The sequence below is a fragment of the Cricetulus griseus genome (assembly GCF_003668045.3).
Source record: "Cricetulus griseus strain 17A/GY chromosome 1 unlocalized genomic scaffold, alternate assembly CriGri-PICRH-1.0 chr1_0, whole genome shotgun sequence".
NCBI lineage: Eukaryota > Metazoa > Chordata > Mammalia > Rodentia > Cricetidae > Cricetulus > Cricetulus griseus.
Window position 1 is genome coordinate 178,550,079 of NW_023276806.1, and position 21,587 is coordinate 178,571,665.

At 37.1% G+C, this 21,587-nt stretch overlaps 1 protein-coding gene across 1 annotated transcript in view; it reads right to left on the reverse strand.

Moving 5' to 3' along the window:
• Positions 1–21,587, reverse strand: part of Pclo (piccolo presynaptic cytomatrix protein) — a 347,243-nt gene that overhangs the window by 317,091 nt on the left and 8,565 nt on the right. Inside the window, exon 3 of the mRNA XM_035450725.1 lies at positions 2,798–4,183. Within this exon, the coding sequence (XP_035306616.1) occupies positions 2,798–4,183 (1,386 nt within the window). The remainder of the gene's footprint in view (positions 1–2,797; positions 4,184–21,587) is intronic.

The window sequence follows — 21,587 nt, forward strand, 5'->3', positions numbered from 1 at the left end:
AGAGGGCTGATTTCCAAAATATATAAATAATTCAAGAAACTATGCATCAAAATACCAAATAATTGAATTAAAAATGGGGTACATTTCTAAACAGAGAACTCCCAAAAGAGGAATCTCAAATGTCCAAGAAACACTTAAAGAAATGTTCAACATCCTTAGCCATCAGGAAAATGCAAATCAAAATGACTCTGAGATTCCATCTTACACCGGGTCAGAATGGCTTAGATCAAAAACACAACTGACAGCTAATGATGGAGGGGCTGTGGAGCAAAGAGAACACTCCTCCATTGCTGGTGGGATTGCAAACTTATAGTGACACTTTGGAAGTCAATGGGGCAGTTTCTCAGAAAACTTGGAATCAATCTACCACAAGGTCCAGTGACACTACTCTTCGGCTTATACCTAAAGGATGCCCAATTATACCACCAGGACACTTGCTGAAGTATGTAATACCCAGAACCTGAAAACAACCTAGATGCCCCTCAATTGAGAAATGGATAAAGAAAATGTGGTACATTCACACAATGGAATTTTATTCAGCTATTAGAAACAATGGCATCATGAAATTTCTAGGCAAATGGATGGAACTAGAAAAAAAAATCATCCTGAGTGAGGTAACACAGACCCAGAAAGACAAACATTGTATGTGCTCACTCATTAGTAGATATTAGCTGTAAAATAAAGGGTAACTATGCTACAATCCACAAACACAGAGAGAATAGTTAACAGTAAGGGCCGAACAGGGGAAAGCCCAGATCTCCGCAGGAAGGGGAAATAGACTTCATCAATGAACTGCAGGCAGGTGGGGATGGAAACAAGATGAGCAATCGAGGATTAGGTTGGGGGTTGATGGAGGGAGAGAGTATAGAAAGAGACTACTGGAAACGGGGACACATGAAAATCTCCCAAGAATCTACAAGATGATCCCAGCTAAGATTCCTAGAAATAGGAAATATATAGACTGAACTGGCCATCTCCTGTGACCAGGAAGGATTCAAGCGGAGGGATTGGGAGACCAACCCAGCCACATAACCTTCTGCCTACAGTTTGTCTTGCCAATGGTATGTGCTATGGTAAGGGTGGCCTAGAGATTAAGTAAGTGGTCAACCAATGAAGCCTAAACCCATGCAAAGAGGGTAAGACTACCCTGACACTGCCTAAAGCATCAGGGCACACAGTCTTGATGGCCCAGAGACCTAGTATAGAACCAAACATTTCTGGAGGAAAAAGAATATCAATGTAATGATGCCAAATGATATTCTGCTATACTCCTAGATTGGTGCCTAGCCCAATTGGCATCAGAGAGGATTCATCCAGCAAATGATGGAAGCATGCAGACCCACAGTCAAATAACGGGCAGAGCTAAGGGAAGCCTGCAGAAGAGAGGGAAGAAGGACTGTAGAAGCCAGTGGGATCAAGGACATCAAAAGAAAACACACAGAATCAACTAAGCTTGGTTCATAGGAGCTCAGAGAGACTGAACCAACACCTAGGGAGCTTGCATGGGCCTGAACTATGTCCTCTGCATATGTTACAGTTGTGTAGCTTGGTCTTCTAGTGGGACTCCTAATAGTGGGAGTAAGGACTGTCTCTGACACTGCCATCTGCATTTGGGACCCTTTCCTCCTCCCAGATTGCCTCTTTGAGGCTTAATAGGAAAGGGGGTGGCTAGTCTCACTGCAAGTTGCTTTACCACAGATGGTTGATATCCATTGGAGTCTGCCCTTTTCTGAAAAGAAATGGAGGAGGGGGAGTGAATGGGGGTGGATAGGTTGGTGGGAGGGATTGAGAGGTAAGGAGGTAGGGAAAACTGTGGCCAAGATGTAAGACAGTGAGACAAATAAAAGGAAAAATAAAAAGTAATGTGCACTTGTTTTAATTTTAGAAATATTTATTAAGGCATTGTTTTTATTTATCTAAGGTAGTAGTAGTCATTTCACCCTTGAGTATCCTATATCCGAAGATTCTAATAGCCTTAGCATGATATGGATGTTTACTCATTCACTCATTGACATCTACATTATCAGGGAGAGAGTCACAAACTCTATTTTGATTATTTTCATTGTGGAGATAGCGTTCTTGACACCATTCATTAGAGTGTCTTCTTCTCATTAGTCACAGGAACATATTTGTCTCCCACAGCTCCCAGAAATGTACTCTATTATAATCAACAGACAACATCACCAACAGACATAGAGAAAATCATATGTGAACCACTAATCTTACCAGATAATGTACTTAACTTACACAAAGGTTTCAACAATTTTGTTCATAATGTATATGAATCTAATCAACCAAAGTTCTATTTGAAAATGAATTAAAGACCATAGTGTGGTAGCATATGCCCAACCTCTCACGACCTCAGAGGTTGAAGCAAGGATCATGAATTCCAAAGTAAGGTAAAATAAATTTAAAAAATAAACTATATTAAAGACAGAAGATGGATTATAGAAAATGAGAACTATGTATTACAAGTTTTATGTAGATTTCCCGTATGAAAACTAAAGAGCCTTCCTCACTTGGGTCTTTAATTAATAAAAGACTAGGGTCACTATCACTTTAGTTTTCTAGGATAGTCCATCTCTTACTTTTAGTTTAAGTAATAACCCATAAAAGCACAAAGAACAAGAACTCTTAATAATGTGTGGAGGAAATATTTTTAATCTCTTCTGAGATAGCAATATTCATTTCTTTTTTTCAGTACAAACCTTTTTATTGCTCAGAAATAAATAGTCCTAAATATTCAGAATAATATTCATCTATCATCTTATCCATATGTACTGTAGGTGTTTCTTACCTCAGTCAAGTGGGGTGTTGGGTTAAATCCACAGAGATTGCACACTTGACTCTTGCATTCTGTGCAGGTGTTGAAGTTGGGGGGCTCCTGAGAGCCTATGTTGAGTTCAGTTTTGCAGAGAGGGCAGTTCGCCTCAACTTTGGTGATCTTATCCGGCTTGTGGGTGAGCAGAGCACTTTCAGACTCAGCAGGTGGAGGTTTGCTGACCTTACCAGGTGGGGGCTTCTTGTCTTTCTCTATCTTCTTCACTGCTAGAGCTGGCTCAGGTTTGGACTCTGAGCTTTCAGCTGCTGGAGCTTTTGTTTCCTTCTTCACAGGCATGGCCTTGGCAGGTGCTGGTGGGAACTGACCAGTAGACTTGGGTGGTCCATGAGCAGCAGGAGTCTGTGATGGGGTAGGGACTGGCTTTGTTGGGACCACTGGCCCAGTCTGAGGAGGAGGCCCGGGCTGACCTGCTGTGGAAATTAAGTTTGATGCTTGGCTAAAGATGGATGCTCCAAACCCAAACAGTTTCCCAGTCACAGTTTCTTGAGGAGTTGTGGGTTGTGATTTGGGGGCATCGGTGATACTGCCCAGATTCAAACTGAAACGTCTTGATTGCTCCTGAGGCTTTAGGGACTGCTGAGATGGGGATACAGCTTGGCCAGTGGTAGGTCTTGGGCCAGAGGGTGTTGGTGACCCTTTTGGCACTGGTTTGGCATCTGGTTTAGGACTCATTTTGGTTTGTGTTTTCTTGGGCTCTTCCTTCTTGTGAGTTGGGTCAATGTGTTTTAGATCCTTGCTCTCAGAACTGGGTCCAGGATGTGAAATAATTTTTGAGTCTGATGAAGGCCTAGGCAAGGCTTTAGAATCAAATGGTGTGATTTTTTCACCTGTTGGCGGGAAACTTTGGGAGGGCTTGGCAGAGTCTGTTTTTAAAGGAGGTGTTGCCTGCTCTTGTGCCTGAGGCTGCACTTGAGAGCTCAGAACATCAGACTTTGTTGCTGCTGCTACTGAGGATTGGACATCTGCACGCTGCTCTGCCATCTTGGGCTGCTTTGGTTTAACATCTGGAACAGGGGCCTTGTCTTGTTCTGGTAGGGATGCTGCAGGTAAGGCCTCTGCCACTGAAGGCTTTGGGGCTGTAACTGTGGCAGGTCCATGAAGGGTTGGTTGCTTCACCAGTGGCGGTGGCTTTTTCAACTCAGGTGCTTTGGGGCTCTCCTGTTTGGGTGGAGGTTCCTTCTTTGGGGATGCTGGCTGTGATGGTACAGGTGGCTTGCTGGCTGCCACTGCAGGAGGTACAGAGGCAGCTTTCGGACTGGGATGGGGTGAGGATGGGATTGGAGCCAGTTCACCTCCTAGAGCTCTTTGCATCTGACAGTTTAAACAGAGCCACTCTTTGATCTGGAAATAACATATAAGCATCATCACTAAGATAACACTACAAAAACACAAGTCTTAAAAGCATGCCTGCCACCATTTTTAATTTATTATTCCAAGAATCAAATACAGTCATTATTTCAATCAAACATGCAAAATTTCACTTTATGGGAGGTAATGAACCTCAGAGAATAAGCATACTATATTTTAGAGAAAATAACCAGGAAAACAATATGATTTTATTCTGCCTCCAATGCTAATTTTGTTATTCCTCACCCATGATTTGCTCAGATAGGTTAGTTCCAGAAATAGACAGTAATACATAATAAAAACATGAATTTTAACTTATTAGATTCCATTAATATGTGATGATATGCATTTTCTGCTGTTGGCTCATCACCAGGTTTTAGTTATACAACCCAGAGTAGACTGATCAAATTATGAAACATTACTGATTTCTTAAGTTAGAGGAACATCACTTCTACTTCAAGTAAACATATTCACACATGGGGAAATAAAATTAACCAAGCTAAGTTAGAAAGAGACTTCTATGGGCAACTCTCTAATTATCAGAAATAGATTGATTTAGCAAAGAAAACACTGATTCCTTGTAAACTCTATGAAGATAAGTGTTTCAGATAGTAGATAATGTATATGAGCATGTTTAAACTATAGAAAGGGGGAGAGAGCACAAGAGGAATGTACATAGGTGAGAGAGACACATGTATGTATCCATATACACAATTAACGCTGTATTTCATATGTCATTGACTGTGAACAAGTGTGAAATTTAATATAACAAATTATAAGGTTATCTAAAAGTGTGACGATTGAACATTTTGTAGGATTTAAAAAATGTTTATCACAGAATATTTTAAGTATTATCAGAAAAAAATTAGAACTTTGAGTTCTATCATTACCTCATGCTGTGCATCCAGACCAGTGCTAAAAGTCTGGAAACAAAGCTCACTGTCATAATACAGTATGATGGGGAAAAGAAGCGCACAAACCATAGGCAACGGGGAATGGCAAGTAGTGCAAAATAGCAAAACATTAGCCTCATAAGCAACACATTCTTTATTTTCAAGCAATTGTCTTTTGAATTAAATTTAAGACTTACAAAGCTACTTATTCTTCATTGCTTTTATTTATTTATTTATTTTTGAGACAAGGTATTGCTATGTAATCCACCCGCCCCAGTCTCCTGAGTACTGGGATTATAGATGTGTTCAAATGAAATTGTTTCAACCCGTGACTCAATATAAAAAGGTTTTGCAATCTCATGAACAGCAAGCATATGACTGGAGAACTCTAAAATGTCATATTTCCATTTTAAATATTAAATTAAAAACTAGAAATATTCATGGTAAGTAGTTATGCATTCCTTAAGTTTGCTTTCAATATAAGTGTCAGTTACCTCTGCATTCATTATATTTTTAGCTTTCATTTTTTAAAACATGGTCTCGGATAGGCCAAGGATGCCTGTCCTGCTGGGGAGCCCTTTGAACTTCTGTTTTGCTTGTCTCTGTGTTTGTAGTGCCAGTATCAGGTGCAGCAGTGCAAACCCAAGGCTTCATACATGCTATGCAAGCTATGTGCAAACATCTACATCCGCAGCTGCATCACACTCTGCAGCTTTTCCATGTGTTTGAAGCATTTCAAATGGTAAATAACTTTTGTACAAACAATGCTTGAAATCATAGATAAGCAAATAATTGCTGCTTCTGTAAATGCTTTGGTGAAATTCATCTGAGGTATAAAGTGACTTTCACTCCATTCCAACTGCTTCTTGATGAAGAAAGAGCTCTGTGTAGAAGCAGGTTCCCACTACCAAAATTACCAATTAGAAATGTCCTACTAGTTACTTTTTCTCATGTATTTTTCCAAATCCTCACATAATTAACTTACACTCATATAAGCAAACAAAATAAGAACATATAATTAGATCCCTAAGTCTTTATATGTATAGTGTATCTGATTTTTCTACTTTTCTACAAAATATCTGTTATGTTTGTGGTATGTATCTGAGTTAATGAATGTAAATTGCAAATGTCTAGGGCTAATTCTTATGACCACCACTCCCATTTATTATTTTGAGCAGTTGTTATATCCAGCATAGATATAAAGTATAATCACTGTTCATTCCTTTGCTCAACTGTTTATTGAGCACTTTGAATACTCCACATGACTCTTCAGGAGAGACCCAAAGTCCGCCATCTACTGGCAGTCACAATATAATGAAAACTCAAAAAAATGCATGTTAAAGCATAATATAACATTAAGAGTTTTAGATATTCAAAAGAAGTATCTGAAAAATGTATGGTGACCCCTTCTTTATTGCTAGATTCTGTATCAGATTTGTACCTGTAAAATATTTTGAGGAGACAAACTACAAGTTTTTGAGTAAAACTACAAGGTCTTCATGCCCATCATTAGTCCTTAAGTGCTTCTTGGCCACTTTAATATTAATATAATACTGCAACATATGCAATGTCTAATGTACATAAAGTCATGGAATGCCTTTTATATGCCCAAATTAAGTGATTGGTTGTAGTTTATAAATGTAAATAGCTTTATGTCTACTTAGCCACAGAAAGGAGGTAAGGAAAAGGAGATAAGATACTCATGTGGCCATCCTTTCATAGAGAATGCTCTTCACACCCCCTTTCTTATGCACACTTTGCTGTCATATCTTGTATCCATTTGATGCTATTTTTACTTTCAGAAAAAATGCATGAGACAATCTCATCCTTCTGTATTCTGCTTCATTGAAAGTATAAGAGTTCAGATCATTGCCTACAGTATGACAATACAAACAGCTTTTTATCCTCTTAGGGTGTTTTTAGAAAGAGCCTCTTTTAGTTTAATTCTACCCTCCATATCTGATGACTGTCTAAATGAGTCTTATGTCACCACTTAACAATCTTCACACATGCGCCCACACGAGCACACACACACACAAGCACATACTGGCACATGCACACATACAAACACACACACATACCCACTCACACATATGCACATACATACATGCACACTAGCTTGTTCCATTATACACTGAACAAACAGGAAAGCTCACAACCAGCCTCAACATTCACATAACTAACAAGAAGATTGTGAACCAACTCTGACATTGATGCTAGTTAGGTTTTCCACATGAGCACAAGGCAGAAATAATGTCACTACCCTCTGTCACCCAAGTTATAAATTTTGTTGTTGCATTTTAGTATAGTTATTGCACAGTTATCCTCTGAATAGGTCTGCATTTGGGTGTCAAAGATAACTCCCATTTATTCTTTCACTTTTCCAAAGTCTCTCTCTCTCACATCTCAAATTATACTTCCACAAAAGTAATATTTAAAATGAGAGAATAAAAGCAAAAGAAGTGGTTAACTCCAGCTTTTACTATCAAAATATGCAACTGATGTTTTTATGTTGTTATTTACGTAGTTACACTATGACAAGATCTTTGTCCAAACTCACCAAAGAATTAATGAACAAGTAGAAAGGACTTTCTTATGTTTCTCTTGACTCCAAAGTGTATTTGACCTTCTCAGCATCATGAACACAAAACTGTTTAGATCACACAAACTTTAGTATTTAAAAGTGTTTAATTTTGCTTCCTGTAGCATCTCTTTTTATGCTGTGGATCACCACTGTTAACATGGTTAGCACAGAGGCTTTACTACTTATTTTCTGGTTCCACACCTTTCTTACTAGAACCCTTATTCATTCTGAACATAGACAGTCATTTCCATATGTATTCAAACTGGAAAGCACATAATTCCACAGGCACAAATATTTCTTGTTTCTGGAAATAGTCACTTCCCTATTTCCTTTTCAAGGTTAACACCTTGTCTCTAATGCTGTGTGAACAGAGGTACCTGATGTACCACCATCATCAAACTGAACACTTGCTGCCAGTTACACTGGTCAACATGTCTCTTTAACAATTGCCCCTTCATTCCTATGTCTGTATCTTCATTCTGTGATAACCTTGAGTTAGGACCTTGGAAAATGCTAACTACTACTAGACACCAAAGGCTAAAAATATTAGCCCAGTGCCTGGAGTGAGTGAGATCTCATAAATTCCCAAACATTACAGGATATTTACAGTGCTATTGGTCATTCTCAGAACTTGAACATAAGAACATATTGTTGAAGATGACATATAATATGGAGCTACTGTGTTGGTTCTGATCTAGAAACCTCATCCCTATGTGCTATGCACACTACTGAATGAGAAAGTAATTGTCAACCTTACCTAGCTATGATCTCTGTGAGCTACAATAAGAATTGGCCTGGAAAGTTATGCTCATGGTGCAATAGTAGCATGGACATCATGGGAGTAACCAAGGACTTTCTGAGTGGATTTATATTCCGTTCCACAAAATACAACCTGGCATCATTATGAGGGCCATGAGCCTGGGGACAGACAGGTCATAGATCTTGGGGAATACCTACTGCTACCACACTGCGAAACAGGCATAGTATTAAACAGGCTTCTATTAACTAATTTATACCCACGGATCAATTCATCTCTCCACCTTTATCTGAGAAGCTTCTATTTGAAACGGATGGGGATTAATCTGAAAACCCACCACTGGCCAAAGTACAGAAAATAAAAAGAAATTGTGCAATGCCTAATCATAAAAGGAACACCTGCATCACAAACTCTTCCCCAAGGCTCAGAGATCTTTGTAGAAGCAGGACAAATGGATGGCAAGAGCTAGAAGCCCACCAATGACAATGAAAAGGTGTCTTCTGGGCACCATAGGGCTCTTCTTCATATGAACTCATTTTGATCAGGACAGTGTACAAGACCTGTTAAAATTTAAGTCAGACTAAATTTCAACATGGAGAGGGTAGATAGCCACAAAATTTCACTACTAGCTCCTGGATATTGACATTTGATAGCTGCTGGGAAAGGGAGAACCAGTTTTCCTTAAGTGTAGCCCCTGGTAAGTCAATGGCCACACATTAAAAATATATGGACATCAAAAATCAGAAATTATAAATAAAAACCATATACTGGCTGGTTTTGTTTGTCAATTTGACACCAGCTAGAGTCACGAGAGGAAGTAGCCTCAGTTGAGATGATTCTTCAAGGAGATTCATCTATACAGCATTTTCTCATGTAGTGATAAAAGTGAGAGGGCCCAGCTCACAGTGGGCGGGGCCAGGCCTGGGCTGCTGGTCCTGGGTTCTATAAGAAGGCAGGCTGAGCAAGCCAGTAAGCGGCATCCTCCATGGCCTCTGCTTCAGCTCCTGCCTCCGGGATTCTGCCCTGTTTGAATTCCTGTCCTGACTCTCTTCAGTGATGAACAGCAATGCTGAAGTGTAAGCCAAATAAACCCCTTTCCTCACCAATTTTTTTTTTTCTCATGTTGTTTCATCACAGCAACAGAAACACTAAGACAACCAACAACAGCAAAGTGGTAGGCGGGAAAGGACAGTGGACCTGAGAAGAGTTGGAGATAGTTTAATGAAAATTATGCATGGTATGAAATTCGCAAAGAACTAACTTTTTGAAAAGGAACATACTAAGTTTCATAACTTCTTCCTGTTTTCATAGAGAGGCCATAATCAACTTTCCAGTTGCCCTGTCACAAGCAGTATGTTCTAATCATCTGCATCCATTTGATAAAATGAGAGGAAAACCAAATAATGAATAGCGGTACGTACTAGAGGAGCTTTCAACTGTCATGCACTTGAAATGCTCTTATTTCCAATATGCTAATATTAAAAAGACAGCATATAACATGATTAAATAAAGTCCAAGCTGAACTGTCCTAAAATTCTAGATTATACAAGACAAGTAAAAAAAAAAAAAAAAGTCATCTTTTAAATTCCTGACAGGCTAATTTACAGAAAATCCATAAATGAAATTCAAGACATGGAAACATTTATTTAATGAACTAATCTAACTCGATTAGCCCTCTGGAATGGGAGGTTAAAAGAAAAGCATAACAGTGTCCATTCACCTAGTTCCTGAGTTAATATGCTCTGTAAATGTGGGTGAACGAGGTTAGAACGTGTTTCTGCCCATCCTTAGGCTACTATATAGGTGATCCACACTCAGTCCCCTAACAAATGAACACAGGATCCACATTTCCTTTCTCCTGAGTTCTTGTCATCAAATCTGGGAAATACAGAACTGCAATCACACTAAGCTAAGGCATTAGGGGATAATCAAGGTCTTATTTAGATTATTCAAGAGGTTTAATTGTGACTGTAACATATAGAATTTTAATTAATGGATGCCACTTTAAAAAATTGTACCCAAACTACTGATTGCCAGAAAAATTACATTATGACTTTTAATTTCAAGCCCATGATAATAAAGATACTCAACTTGATAAACTAGTTAATAATATCAAGAGTAGATTTTTAGAAACCCAGAAGAAAATTTCATTCCTATCTAGAGGTATTACTTTTTAATAATATTTTTCACAATACAAACTTGTTATTTCTTTGAGAATTTTAAACAGGTTGCTTCTCTTCAAAATTGAATGAAAACCTCTCAAAATAACAATGGCTAAAAAAATACTTTCACTAAAACAAAACTAAAATCCATCTAAAATTTATAGGGGACTCTGCTCAACTTAGATAGCTTATGTACTTGAAATAATGGAACATCAAAAGAACAATGTCAGGAAATAATGTCTGCTGGTATTCCTATCAGCTGGCCAGGTTTCTTCAATCATGCTTTCATCATGACGTTGCACAATAAAATCTGTTGGGATTTCAATTTTGACTCATAACAACTAATCTTTCTGCAAATCATAACACCTAAATGGACTATTTCTTCATCAAGTTGGTGCTCGAATCTCTCCTACCTAGGCTTGTGACTCTGTCCTCTGTGAGCTCCTGTGCTTTTACAAACACATCCAGTCTTGTCTTCCATAGCCAGAATTGACTGTCTTTGTTTATCACTTACTATTCCAACAACTGAAGTCTGCCATGTCTTAAATACCACTTTAAAAATTTGCATTTTAAATAAAATATAACAACTTTATGTATTTCCCAGTTACTCCTCTATCTCCTATTTTTACATTTTAAAAGGACTGGGCATGTTTGCTCATTTATCTGTGCTGCAGTGTAACACATAAATCTGAGGTATTTTTAATTATAAACTACTACAAAGTTTCCTCTCATATCATTAATTTATTTTAAAATACCAGTTGAAAACCTTACATAATTTTGAACACCATGGGAGAAATATAACAAAACCAGACAACAGGTCTAAAATCCAACTTTGTAAATAAGAATATAGTTATGCTTCCTGCTACTCAGAGATTGCCCAGAGCACATGACACATGCCTCCCACAGAGACAGTCACACCCAGCAGCAGTTTGGCTGCAGGTGGCTCACTGTAGTTATAATCCTTAGCTATGCATGTCAATGCATAATTTATTTTGATTTAAAAGAAGACATGGCATTCTTCAGAACTGTGATAATAGTCTCCACAACATGGTAAAAATCTTTAGCATGTAAAGTAGTTGGATATTGATTCTCCTAAACTGTGGATTTCGGTTTCCTGTTGAACAATTCAGCCGCTATGACCATAGTTTGTGATAAGTGTGCTAAATGTGCACTTTTGTATCAATAAACCAAGACAACCTCACCCGTTGCTAACAATACTTTTTTTATCATTGCAATTTCAAATGGTAGAAGCATGTCTTACTGTTTGCCACAGTTGCCTAAAACAAGGAAATCTAACACTCACTAAAGCCCATTTTACAACATCTAGCCATAGGGCTGTCAGAACATGGTCCAAGAATGGAATCAAGTGAGGGAATTATGAGTGCTTGAGGGAAAACTCCAAGAAAACAAGACAAGAATCAGTCTCCTAGAAAACAAGACCTCGGTCTCTTCAAAACATGCAATTGTTCTTGGACGACTCTTTCGTGCCCTTCCCAGGTGTTGTAGGTAGGCAGGAGCTCACTTCACAATATTCATTACTGCTTACAGTTGTTATTCAATTAAGTGTTTAGATTATCCTTTATGTACCTCTATGGAGGAACATCTTTTTACTGCATGCAGCTTGTCCTTGTGATTATATACAGCTTGCCAGCATGAGAACTTTACTCAGGGAACCTTCCTGAACACTCAGAATATAAATTGTTAGATGTTCTGAATAAAGGTAGCTATTGCATAAGACTTAGACCTCCTCAATTTCAGGTTCCATTCTCCCAGGTTCTAGACCTCAAGGATGGTAAAAACATAAAAGTCTGTGATTACAACAGCTGCACAACAAGAGGAGAATGTCTAATCAATAACTGAACTTACAGCTGAAACTTCTAAGAAGCTTCTCAAGTGTCTACTCTTCAGCAGAACAACAAACACAAGCCTCGGGTTCTCAGTTCTGCAGCTTGTGGCTGCAATGGCTCCAATTAAACAGTGTTTGTGTAAGTATTCCGCTAGCTTATTACATTACTTTGTGACAATTTAATTTTTAAAAAAAATAAAAGAAAATTAAGCCATGCATTTTGAGGTAGACCAAAAGTCTCATGGGCTGAAAGCATAAAAACAAATATGAACTCTTCATCTGCTAAGAGTTGTAGACCATTAAACTCATCCAGAAGGTCAGGGAAATTAAAACTGTCACCTTGTATGCATGGGCTTGGGAAGGAAAAACACAGTTTATAAAATGGCAAAAATGCTAGAAATACATCAAAACCTCATATAAAAATGCATAGTCTCCTAGGGAACGTTTGACTCATAGGTTTTAATGGAAACCTCTTACACCTGTAAGTGATCCAAAGGCTGCACAGCTGTGTATAAATACATTTCATAGATACATATCAGGGAAATGGGTTTTTAATCATGCTTCATCAGCTTTACATTATCCTGCCACTGTTTCAAACAAATTTAATCTAAGTTTTCATTATCCTTCATTTTCTTCTGATAATGTTTGAACTCCTTCTTCTCTGTCAGTACAACAGAACAAGAAGAAACATGGAGGGAAGCTTAGTTTTCTCAGCCAATCCAAACAGAGAATCCATTCCTATTGTCACTAAACATATGAAGAAACTTCTCAACTAAACTATTTGTTTTCCACGGACTGAATGTATTGCTAAGAATTATTATAAGTGTAGAACTAAAAGTTCTAACTGGTAAATTAATGACATAAATATTATATTTCTGTGAAATAGATTATAGTTAATAGTTAAAGGTATTTATTAGAAAAAAACACAATAGGCATTAAGGTGTTTTATATTTCGAGAGTCTCTGCCTCTCCCTGTTCATCTGCCTGTGCCTCTACCTCTCTCTCTCCATATATATTCTATTTTATAAACAAAATTGAATATTAAATTGCTAAATTACTGTCTGTCCTTCTAGACTCCAAATGCTATCCCGGACCAGAAAGAAGCAATTATCACGTCTCCAATTTCTACTGCAAACAGTTGGCAAAATGGGCAGTAAAGCAGGAGCTCTCAGCTTTCCTAGAGAGCAAAACTGAAGTCAAGATAAGGCTTCCAGCAAGAGTGAGCACCAAGGTAAGAAACCAGGTTCCTTCTTCAAGTCTCCTTTTTTTTATTTATTTAAAATAAATTTAGTTTTCATTTTACATACCAACCACAGTTCCCCCTTCATCCCCTTCTCCCTTCCCCTATCTGCCCCCTTCCCACCTCCCATCCACTCCTTCCTTGGGGAGTCAACAAAGTCTGGCATACCAAGTTAAGGCAGGACCAAGCCCCTCCCCCACCCCTGTATCAAGGCTGAGCAAGGTATCCCAACATAGGGAATGGGCTCCAAAAAGCCAGTTCATGCCCCTGGGATAGGTCCTGGTGCCACTGCCAGGGATTCCTCCAACAGATCAAGTCACATAACTGTCACCCACATTCACAGGGTCAGTTCAGTCCCATGCAGGTTCCCCAGCTAGCAGTCCATGAATTTTCTTAAACTTAATGGATAAGGAAGTCAATTTCTTTAAACTTTTAAAAATATGTAAAATGAAATTTATGTGTACATATTCTTTCTACAACTTAGAATTTAGAGAATACCTGGAAAAATCTAATAACCAGTTGAGGGCAATGTGATCTTCTATAGATAGATGTTGACTTTGGGGATCAGTAAATTTGAGTTCCTGCAGGACCTGTTGCTAGCCAATTGTAGGCCTCTATAAAACTTAAATTCTTGCCCTCATTTTGTTTAACCTACAAATGAAACTAGAAATAATGGCAACAACTCCCTGTTGCCTCTGTGAATATTAGAACAATTAAAAACAACAATATTAAGATATAGTTATGTCAGTTTTAAACAATTCCAGTTTTGTAGCCTACTGTGACTTTTAATTGTGTCTACTATCTCAATGAAAGAAAGAAACCAACCATTCAGAAAACAGAAGCTTGGACAAATCGAACAACCAACAAAAAGTTAAAGAAGAATTCAAACAATTTTCAAACCTAGAATCCCATAAAATTCAACTTTCAGAATCATCCTATCACTAAATTATAAGCAAATGTTACATACTGCAAAATGCTTAAGAATTTGAATTCTAATATAATTAGCTTAGTGATTTGTAAAATAGGAATACCTCATTAAGAGATTACCAAATATCAAAATTCATATAAATTGATAAACAGATTGAAATGTATAATGTCCAAATTTCTATTTCCCAGATCTGTGACAGATGATCAGTATCTTCTCTTAAAAAGGAAATAAGTATTGTTTATCAGAAAGTTGTTTGTTAGGAAACTCAAAATATTTCTAGTGAAGTTATACTACCATCAACAAGAGGGATAGTGGAGCTAAAACAAGACCTCAGATCATCTGATGCATCACTCATGTATTTTATGTTGTTGTTTATGGAAAATTATAAACTTATTTTGGATTATTTTGTACATTTGTCATCTGTGAAATATTCTTGAAATACTTGTAACAGTTGCCTTATCACGGGCAATGAAGACTTGACATAATTTAGAGTAACAAATGCATGTTTCTCAAAATACACCAACAGGCAGGTGTTACTATCACTCACTAAGCCAAGCTTATTGAATGATTCAATAAGTGACCCCATTATCTTCAGTTATCTGCTTTCACAGAATGACATCTGCTGTTACCAAACTATATGGATCATAATACTAGTTGTGATAAAACATAGCAAGTAGAGGAGAAAGAGTAAAATCTAACTCTTGAGAAAGACATCTGAAATGTTTAGCCATTTCGAAGCCAAAAATAACAAAATGGTAATCGCTTAAGATCTAGAGGCTAAGCTTGTAAATACAGCATGAAGCAGAACACAAAGAGTGCAGTCAAGGGGGAAAAAAAAAGAATCAGAGAGAGAGCTTTCATTTTGGACCACATCAAAGACTAGGATTCAATATAATATGTGTTAACAGATTTTTAAATAATTATGTCTTCTGGTGAGTTAACATCATTAGAACACTAGTTTAAATGGTAAACCCATTTTGTTATATCAAGATGTTCCACATTTAATAGGATTTTCTAGATTATTTCAATAGAACAGATTCCTTTTATCTTCCAAAAATCTTATGCTTAGAATTATGAGATGTTGTTTATCTTATATTTTGGTTGTGAGCCTAACCTTTAATGCCTAAGCCATCTCTCCCGCATAAGATGTCATTTATTGTAAGACTTCATATGAACATATACCTGTTAAGGACACATAACCTTGATGAAAAATAATTAATAATGATAGTGACTAAACAGCATCATAAATATATTATTTAAAATTCTCTTATCATTCAAAACCACAAATTCTTCTATTTTCATCAATTTAGATTGTTGTTATATGCATCTGTATGTGTCCCAGAGGTCCACAGGGAAACTACTAAGAGGTAATGAAACCTCAAAAATGGGCCTTCCTGTGCTTATCACTAAGACCATGCCATTGAAGGAGATAGCAGAACCAGGTACCTCCTCCTGTTTCCTTCTTTCACCTGTTCCTGTCATGATTTGCTGCCTCTGACGGCAATAGGCCATTGATCACAGGCTAAAACTGCAAAATTGTGAGTCAAAATAAAAACCCCTCTCTTCAAAACTACCCAGGTAGCTATCACAGTAATAGAAAGTTGACTAGATAAAACCCTGTCTTCACAACTGCCCAGGTAGTTATCACAGTAATAGAAAGCTGCCCAGCATAAATACCAGGGCTAGAGATTTTTTAAAAGATGTTTAAATAACATCATTATGTATTTTTAGCTAATAATTTTTGATCAAGTAGACTCTTTATATTACTCCAGAGTGGACTGTAGTTTGGACATGAATCTATATGTTATTTTTTTTTTTAAAAAAAAAAAGGATAAAAGATGTTTCATTAAAAGTAAAAGCCTCCTTCATGGGCACTGAGGCTGTCACTCTGGAACCAACAAAGCTAACTCTTGCTTTTTACATTTTGTGGCGGTGATTGCTATAACTTCCTATGTTTTAATTTTATGTTTGAGTTATAATTTTGCAATGTTATATATTTTTATCTTTGTTATATAGACTAAATTTTATCAGAAGACAAATTGGTGTCCCTTATTTTTAGGAAGAAAAATAACCCTATACAGTGAGAATTTCATGAAAGAGTTGATCTCATCACTGGATTTATTTCTACTGTTCTTTAACCTTCAACTACATTCACTACTTAGAACTTGAGTTAAAATTACTACTTACCAGTTTTTAACATTTATTTATTTTATTATGGCAGCACATGCATGGCTCCTGTGTAGGGGTCAGAAGACAGTTTTGAGGGGTGGCTTTTCTCCTTCATAATGTGAGTTCTGGCGATTGAATTCCAGTTGTCATGCTTGGTGGAAAGCACCTTTACCCACTGAGCTACCTCAACTGCTTCATTAAAACTTTTATAATTCAAATCATCCAGTGGCTCTAAAACACTAACCTCCAACAGAAAGAAAGAGAAGCATAGCACTCATCCCCATTCCTCTCCTGTACGCAATGTAACCCTCCTATATTCATCTTCTTTATAACCCTTTTACCATCTGTCACACCATATGTTTTAGTTATTTGTGATGCTGACTAGAATACCAACCCATAAGATAAAGACTCTGGCCTATTTTGTTCATGTCTAAATGCCCAGAATCCAGAGCATCCACGAGACTTAGTGGGTGCTAAGCAAGTAGTAGAAGAACTTTGATGATTTTCTTCCTTCCTTCCTTCCTTCCTTCCTTCCTTCCTTCCTTCCTTCCTTCCTTCCTTCCTTCCTTTTCTTCTTTCCTTTCTCTTTCTTTCTTTCTTTCTTTCTTTCTTTCTTTCTTTCTTTCTCTTTTTTTCTTTCTTCTATTTATTTTTTTGATTCTGCAATCTGGGGCAATTAATGGATTTTTGTTTTCCAGGTCATTAACCAAGTCCATTTTTATCTTCAATCAAATCATTGAAATTTTGAATGTAGTAATCATTAATGAAGTATCCTTTTAAATCTTTCTCAGGAGGCACATAAATGATGTTATTTAAGGTACCTGAATGAAGCCACTACATATTTGTATTTCCTAAGTTGAAGTAACCTCTGAGATACCTTTGCAGTTTGTCTTCATCTACTTTCAATGTCCCTTTCTGCAAACACTTCACTTACATACCAGTCCTTTTTCACATGAAGGATGGACCCCTAGGGGAGATGGTCAGTACTTGTAAGCTCAATCTTTTTTTTTCTGTAGGGGTGGGGGGAATGGGGAGATGGAGGAGTTTGTGCAGCATTTTTGCATAGAATTAGAGGTGACAAAAAAGCTCTGTGCAAAAACAAAAACATCAAGCAATTGAAAAAGACCAAAAAAAAAAAAAAAACTTCCTCTTTAGTAAAAATTATTTCAGCTATTCCACCATGTAAGAAATGTTATCTTATGTTTCCTTCACCAGAGGTGCCAGCCAGTATCTTCTCTTCTTGATTACCATATCTCTCTGCTTTATGTGCCAGGTCTTTTTAGCAATCCCTGATACAACTCAAACACACACTTAGACTCACACATACATAATCAAACACACACATACACACACGATGCATACACACACAAAACACACACACACACACACACACACACACACACACACACTAGTTTCTCTTAATTAGAAGTAATGTTTCATCTTTTTAATAAGGCTTACATGCAAATCTATATATGAAAGTCTAGTTTGGTTTTGTTACTGCTTTGGCCAGAAAGACATCTATGCTTTTATTTAATTAAATGTCTAATTTTGACCAAAAGCCATGTATAATTACTGAAAATAAACAAATTCAATTTAATCACTAACATTTAGTTCATTATCAATGTTCAGAAAATGACAAGTCATTTTTCTTACATCGTATGATTTCAGAAGAGTTGAGAGAATGATCCAACATTAAGGACAAGCCTTTAAATATATCCACAAATGAGTCTTGCCCGAGGCTGTTCACTGATCATGATAAAGTAAATGCACAAAAACAACAGCAAAAAAACATGTCCTTTGTCAATAATTAGAAAGTAAATGTTTGCTTTATGTCAGGAATCAGACTCAAAGAGAAATCCTGTGTTGTAGTGATTAATTCCATTAATGGACCAGCAACAAGAGCTACAAATATGACTTCCTCTCCATACCAGATCTCTAGCCTGGGAGCCAGGGCCTTCTTAGGATATATTTGGAGAGGTTCCCATCTCAACAGCCTCCAGAGAGGGTAGGTAATTTAAAGGCCTTGCGCTCCACTCCACACAGAGGAACAAGCTGAATTACAAGAGTGTCCGGGAATTCTACAGTGAACATATGGATATCAGAGGGAGATGCAAGTTACCTCCTTTCTTTCTGTGATCTAGGAAACCAACCTAGCACATCGGAGCTGTCTGGCAAGTACATTTAGTGCCTCCACATACTGAGCCATCTCCCGACTCCCATATTTACTCTTACTATCCTAAACATACCCTGAATTTTTCCTTGTCTGGGACTTGCTCAAATCCTAACCTGTTGCAGGTTCTCTATCTGTTGAACTGGTATTTATACTGATATATTCCATGGAAAAGACATTTTTTCCATGAAGTTTTCCTCGATTTTATCCACTAGGAAAGGGTGCTTCCTACTCAGAAGTTCATCATATTTGCTTTTATTTTTCACAGCTGTGAGGCCATATCGTATTTACAGGTGCATAAACGGAGTGTATCTTTTTTCTTCTTTGTATATTTTTTTCTATTTTTTAATTTAAATTAGAAACAAGCTTGTTTTACATGTCAATCCCAGTTCCCTCTCCCTCCCTTCCTCCCCTGGCCCCCCACCAACCCACTACCCTATCCCCTTTCTGCTCCCCAACACGGAGTGTATTTTAATCATGTTAAGTTCAGCAGTCATGCTTTGGTCTCATCTCTATCCCATAACCATGTACCAGAATGTCTCCTATGTATTAGACACTTAAATAATATCTATCTTCCAAATACTCAGCATATAAACTATAAATGAAGTGTATATTTCCAAATGCATTTTTTGCTCTGTGACTTGCCACTGGAGTGTAATAAATGCAAATATCAAATGAATAAACCACCATCTTTCAAACCATTTTCTTGTATCAGTATCAAAGCAGTATAGTATGGGCCAAAATACAACTTTACTAATTTTTTTGTTTATTTTTGATGTTTTTCTTTTTTTTGTTTCTCTGTAGCTCTGGAACGTGCTGTGTAGACCAGGCTGGCCTCTAATTCACAGAGATCTGCCTGCCTCTGCCTCCTGAGTGCTGGGATAAAAGGTGTGTGCCACCACCACCAGGCAAAATTTTAAAAAGTTAAACACACACACACACACACACACACCTAATTACAATATGATTCTGTCCATCATTTATAAGATCACATAATACTGTCTTACTAATTGTAATTTTATATGTAAAAAAATGGTTCATTTAAATGGCTATAGAACCCAATAATCACAAAACTAAAATACTTCAAAAAAAGAGCACTTGAGAAGTTTAAAACATTATTTTTCTCATACATTATAATGTAGTGACTATTTATCCTCATTGTTATTAATATTAACACAATTTCATTTATAAATAGAGCATACAACACTATCTCTTAAGGATATTTAAATCATATACTCCTTCGTTTCCTGTTGTGTTATTTCCCCAGTATTCTCAGACACAGTGCATAGACAGCCCACTAACCACTGTCTTCCAGATAGACTAAATGTACGTTCTATATAGTATGAGGGATCACACCTCTTCAAATGAAAAAAGAGATACCACAAACTTTGCCTATGCCCTTAAACTCCAGTCTCTCACATTTACTTTATATTATCATTCTATTTTCATGTTATTCCTTCTTTCCGCAGAGGACACCTTAGATTCCGTTTATTTTTCTGTCCAAAAGACAATCAAGGAATAAAAGTACTCAAACCAAAGCCTTTGCAGACTTGTGAAAGAATTCAGTGCCTGTCTGATGTCCAAATAGAACATGTTGCTTTGTGATTTATTAACACCTTATCTTCCTAGACTGAACCATGTGAATTTAACATTTTCTAGATGAGAAACAGATATTGAAAGTTCTATATTCACATCCAAAAACACATTTATTATGATGTTGGCCAGATAAAAATGATTCACATTCCCTTTATATATTATTTTCTCCCCCAACTAAAGCTTATAGAAGCAGGCCAGCATGAAGAATGCAAACAGACCCATACTTAATCACCCTCCACAAAACTCAACTCCAATGGATCAAAGACCTGAACATAAAACCAGGAACACTGACCCCTGATAGAAGAGAAAGTGGGAAATAGCCTTTAACTCATTGACACCAGAAAAGTTTTTCTTACCACAATACCATTAGCACAGGCATTAAGATCAACATTTAATAAATGGGACCTCATAAAACTAAAAAGCTTCTGTATGGCAAAGGGTACTGTCATTTAGGCAATATGACAGCCTAAAGAATGGAAAAAGATTTTTTTCAATTACACATCAAGTAGAGGCTTAATGTCCAAAATATATAAAAAATTCAAAAGACTAAATAGCAAGAAAACAACTAACCCAATTTTAAAAACTGTACAGATAGATGTGAATAGAGAACTCTCTGAAGAGGAAACTCAAATGGCTGAGAAATTCTTAAAATGTTTAATAATCATCCAGAAAATGTAAATCAAACTAATCTTACATATGTCAAAATGGCTAAGAACCACAATAGAAGCTACAGCTCATGCTTGAGAGGATGTGGAGTAAGGGGAATATACAGCCATTGCTGCTGGGACTACAAACTGGTATGTAAAGCAGTATGGCAGTTTCTCAGGAAGATGGGAATCCGGCTACACCACTCTTGTGCATATACCCAAAGGACACTTCATCCTACCACAGAGACACTTGCTAAACCATGTTAATTGCTGTTATACTCATAATAACCAAAATTGGAAACAATCTAGATGTCTCCCAACAGATGAATGGATAAAGAAAGTGTGGTATATTGACACAATGGAGTATTGCTCAGCCAATTAAAAAAAAAAATGACATCATGAAATT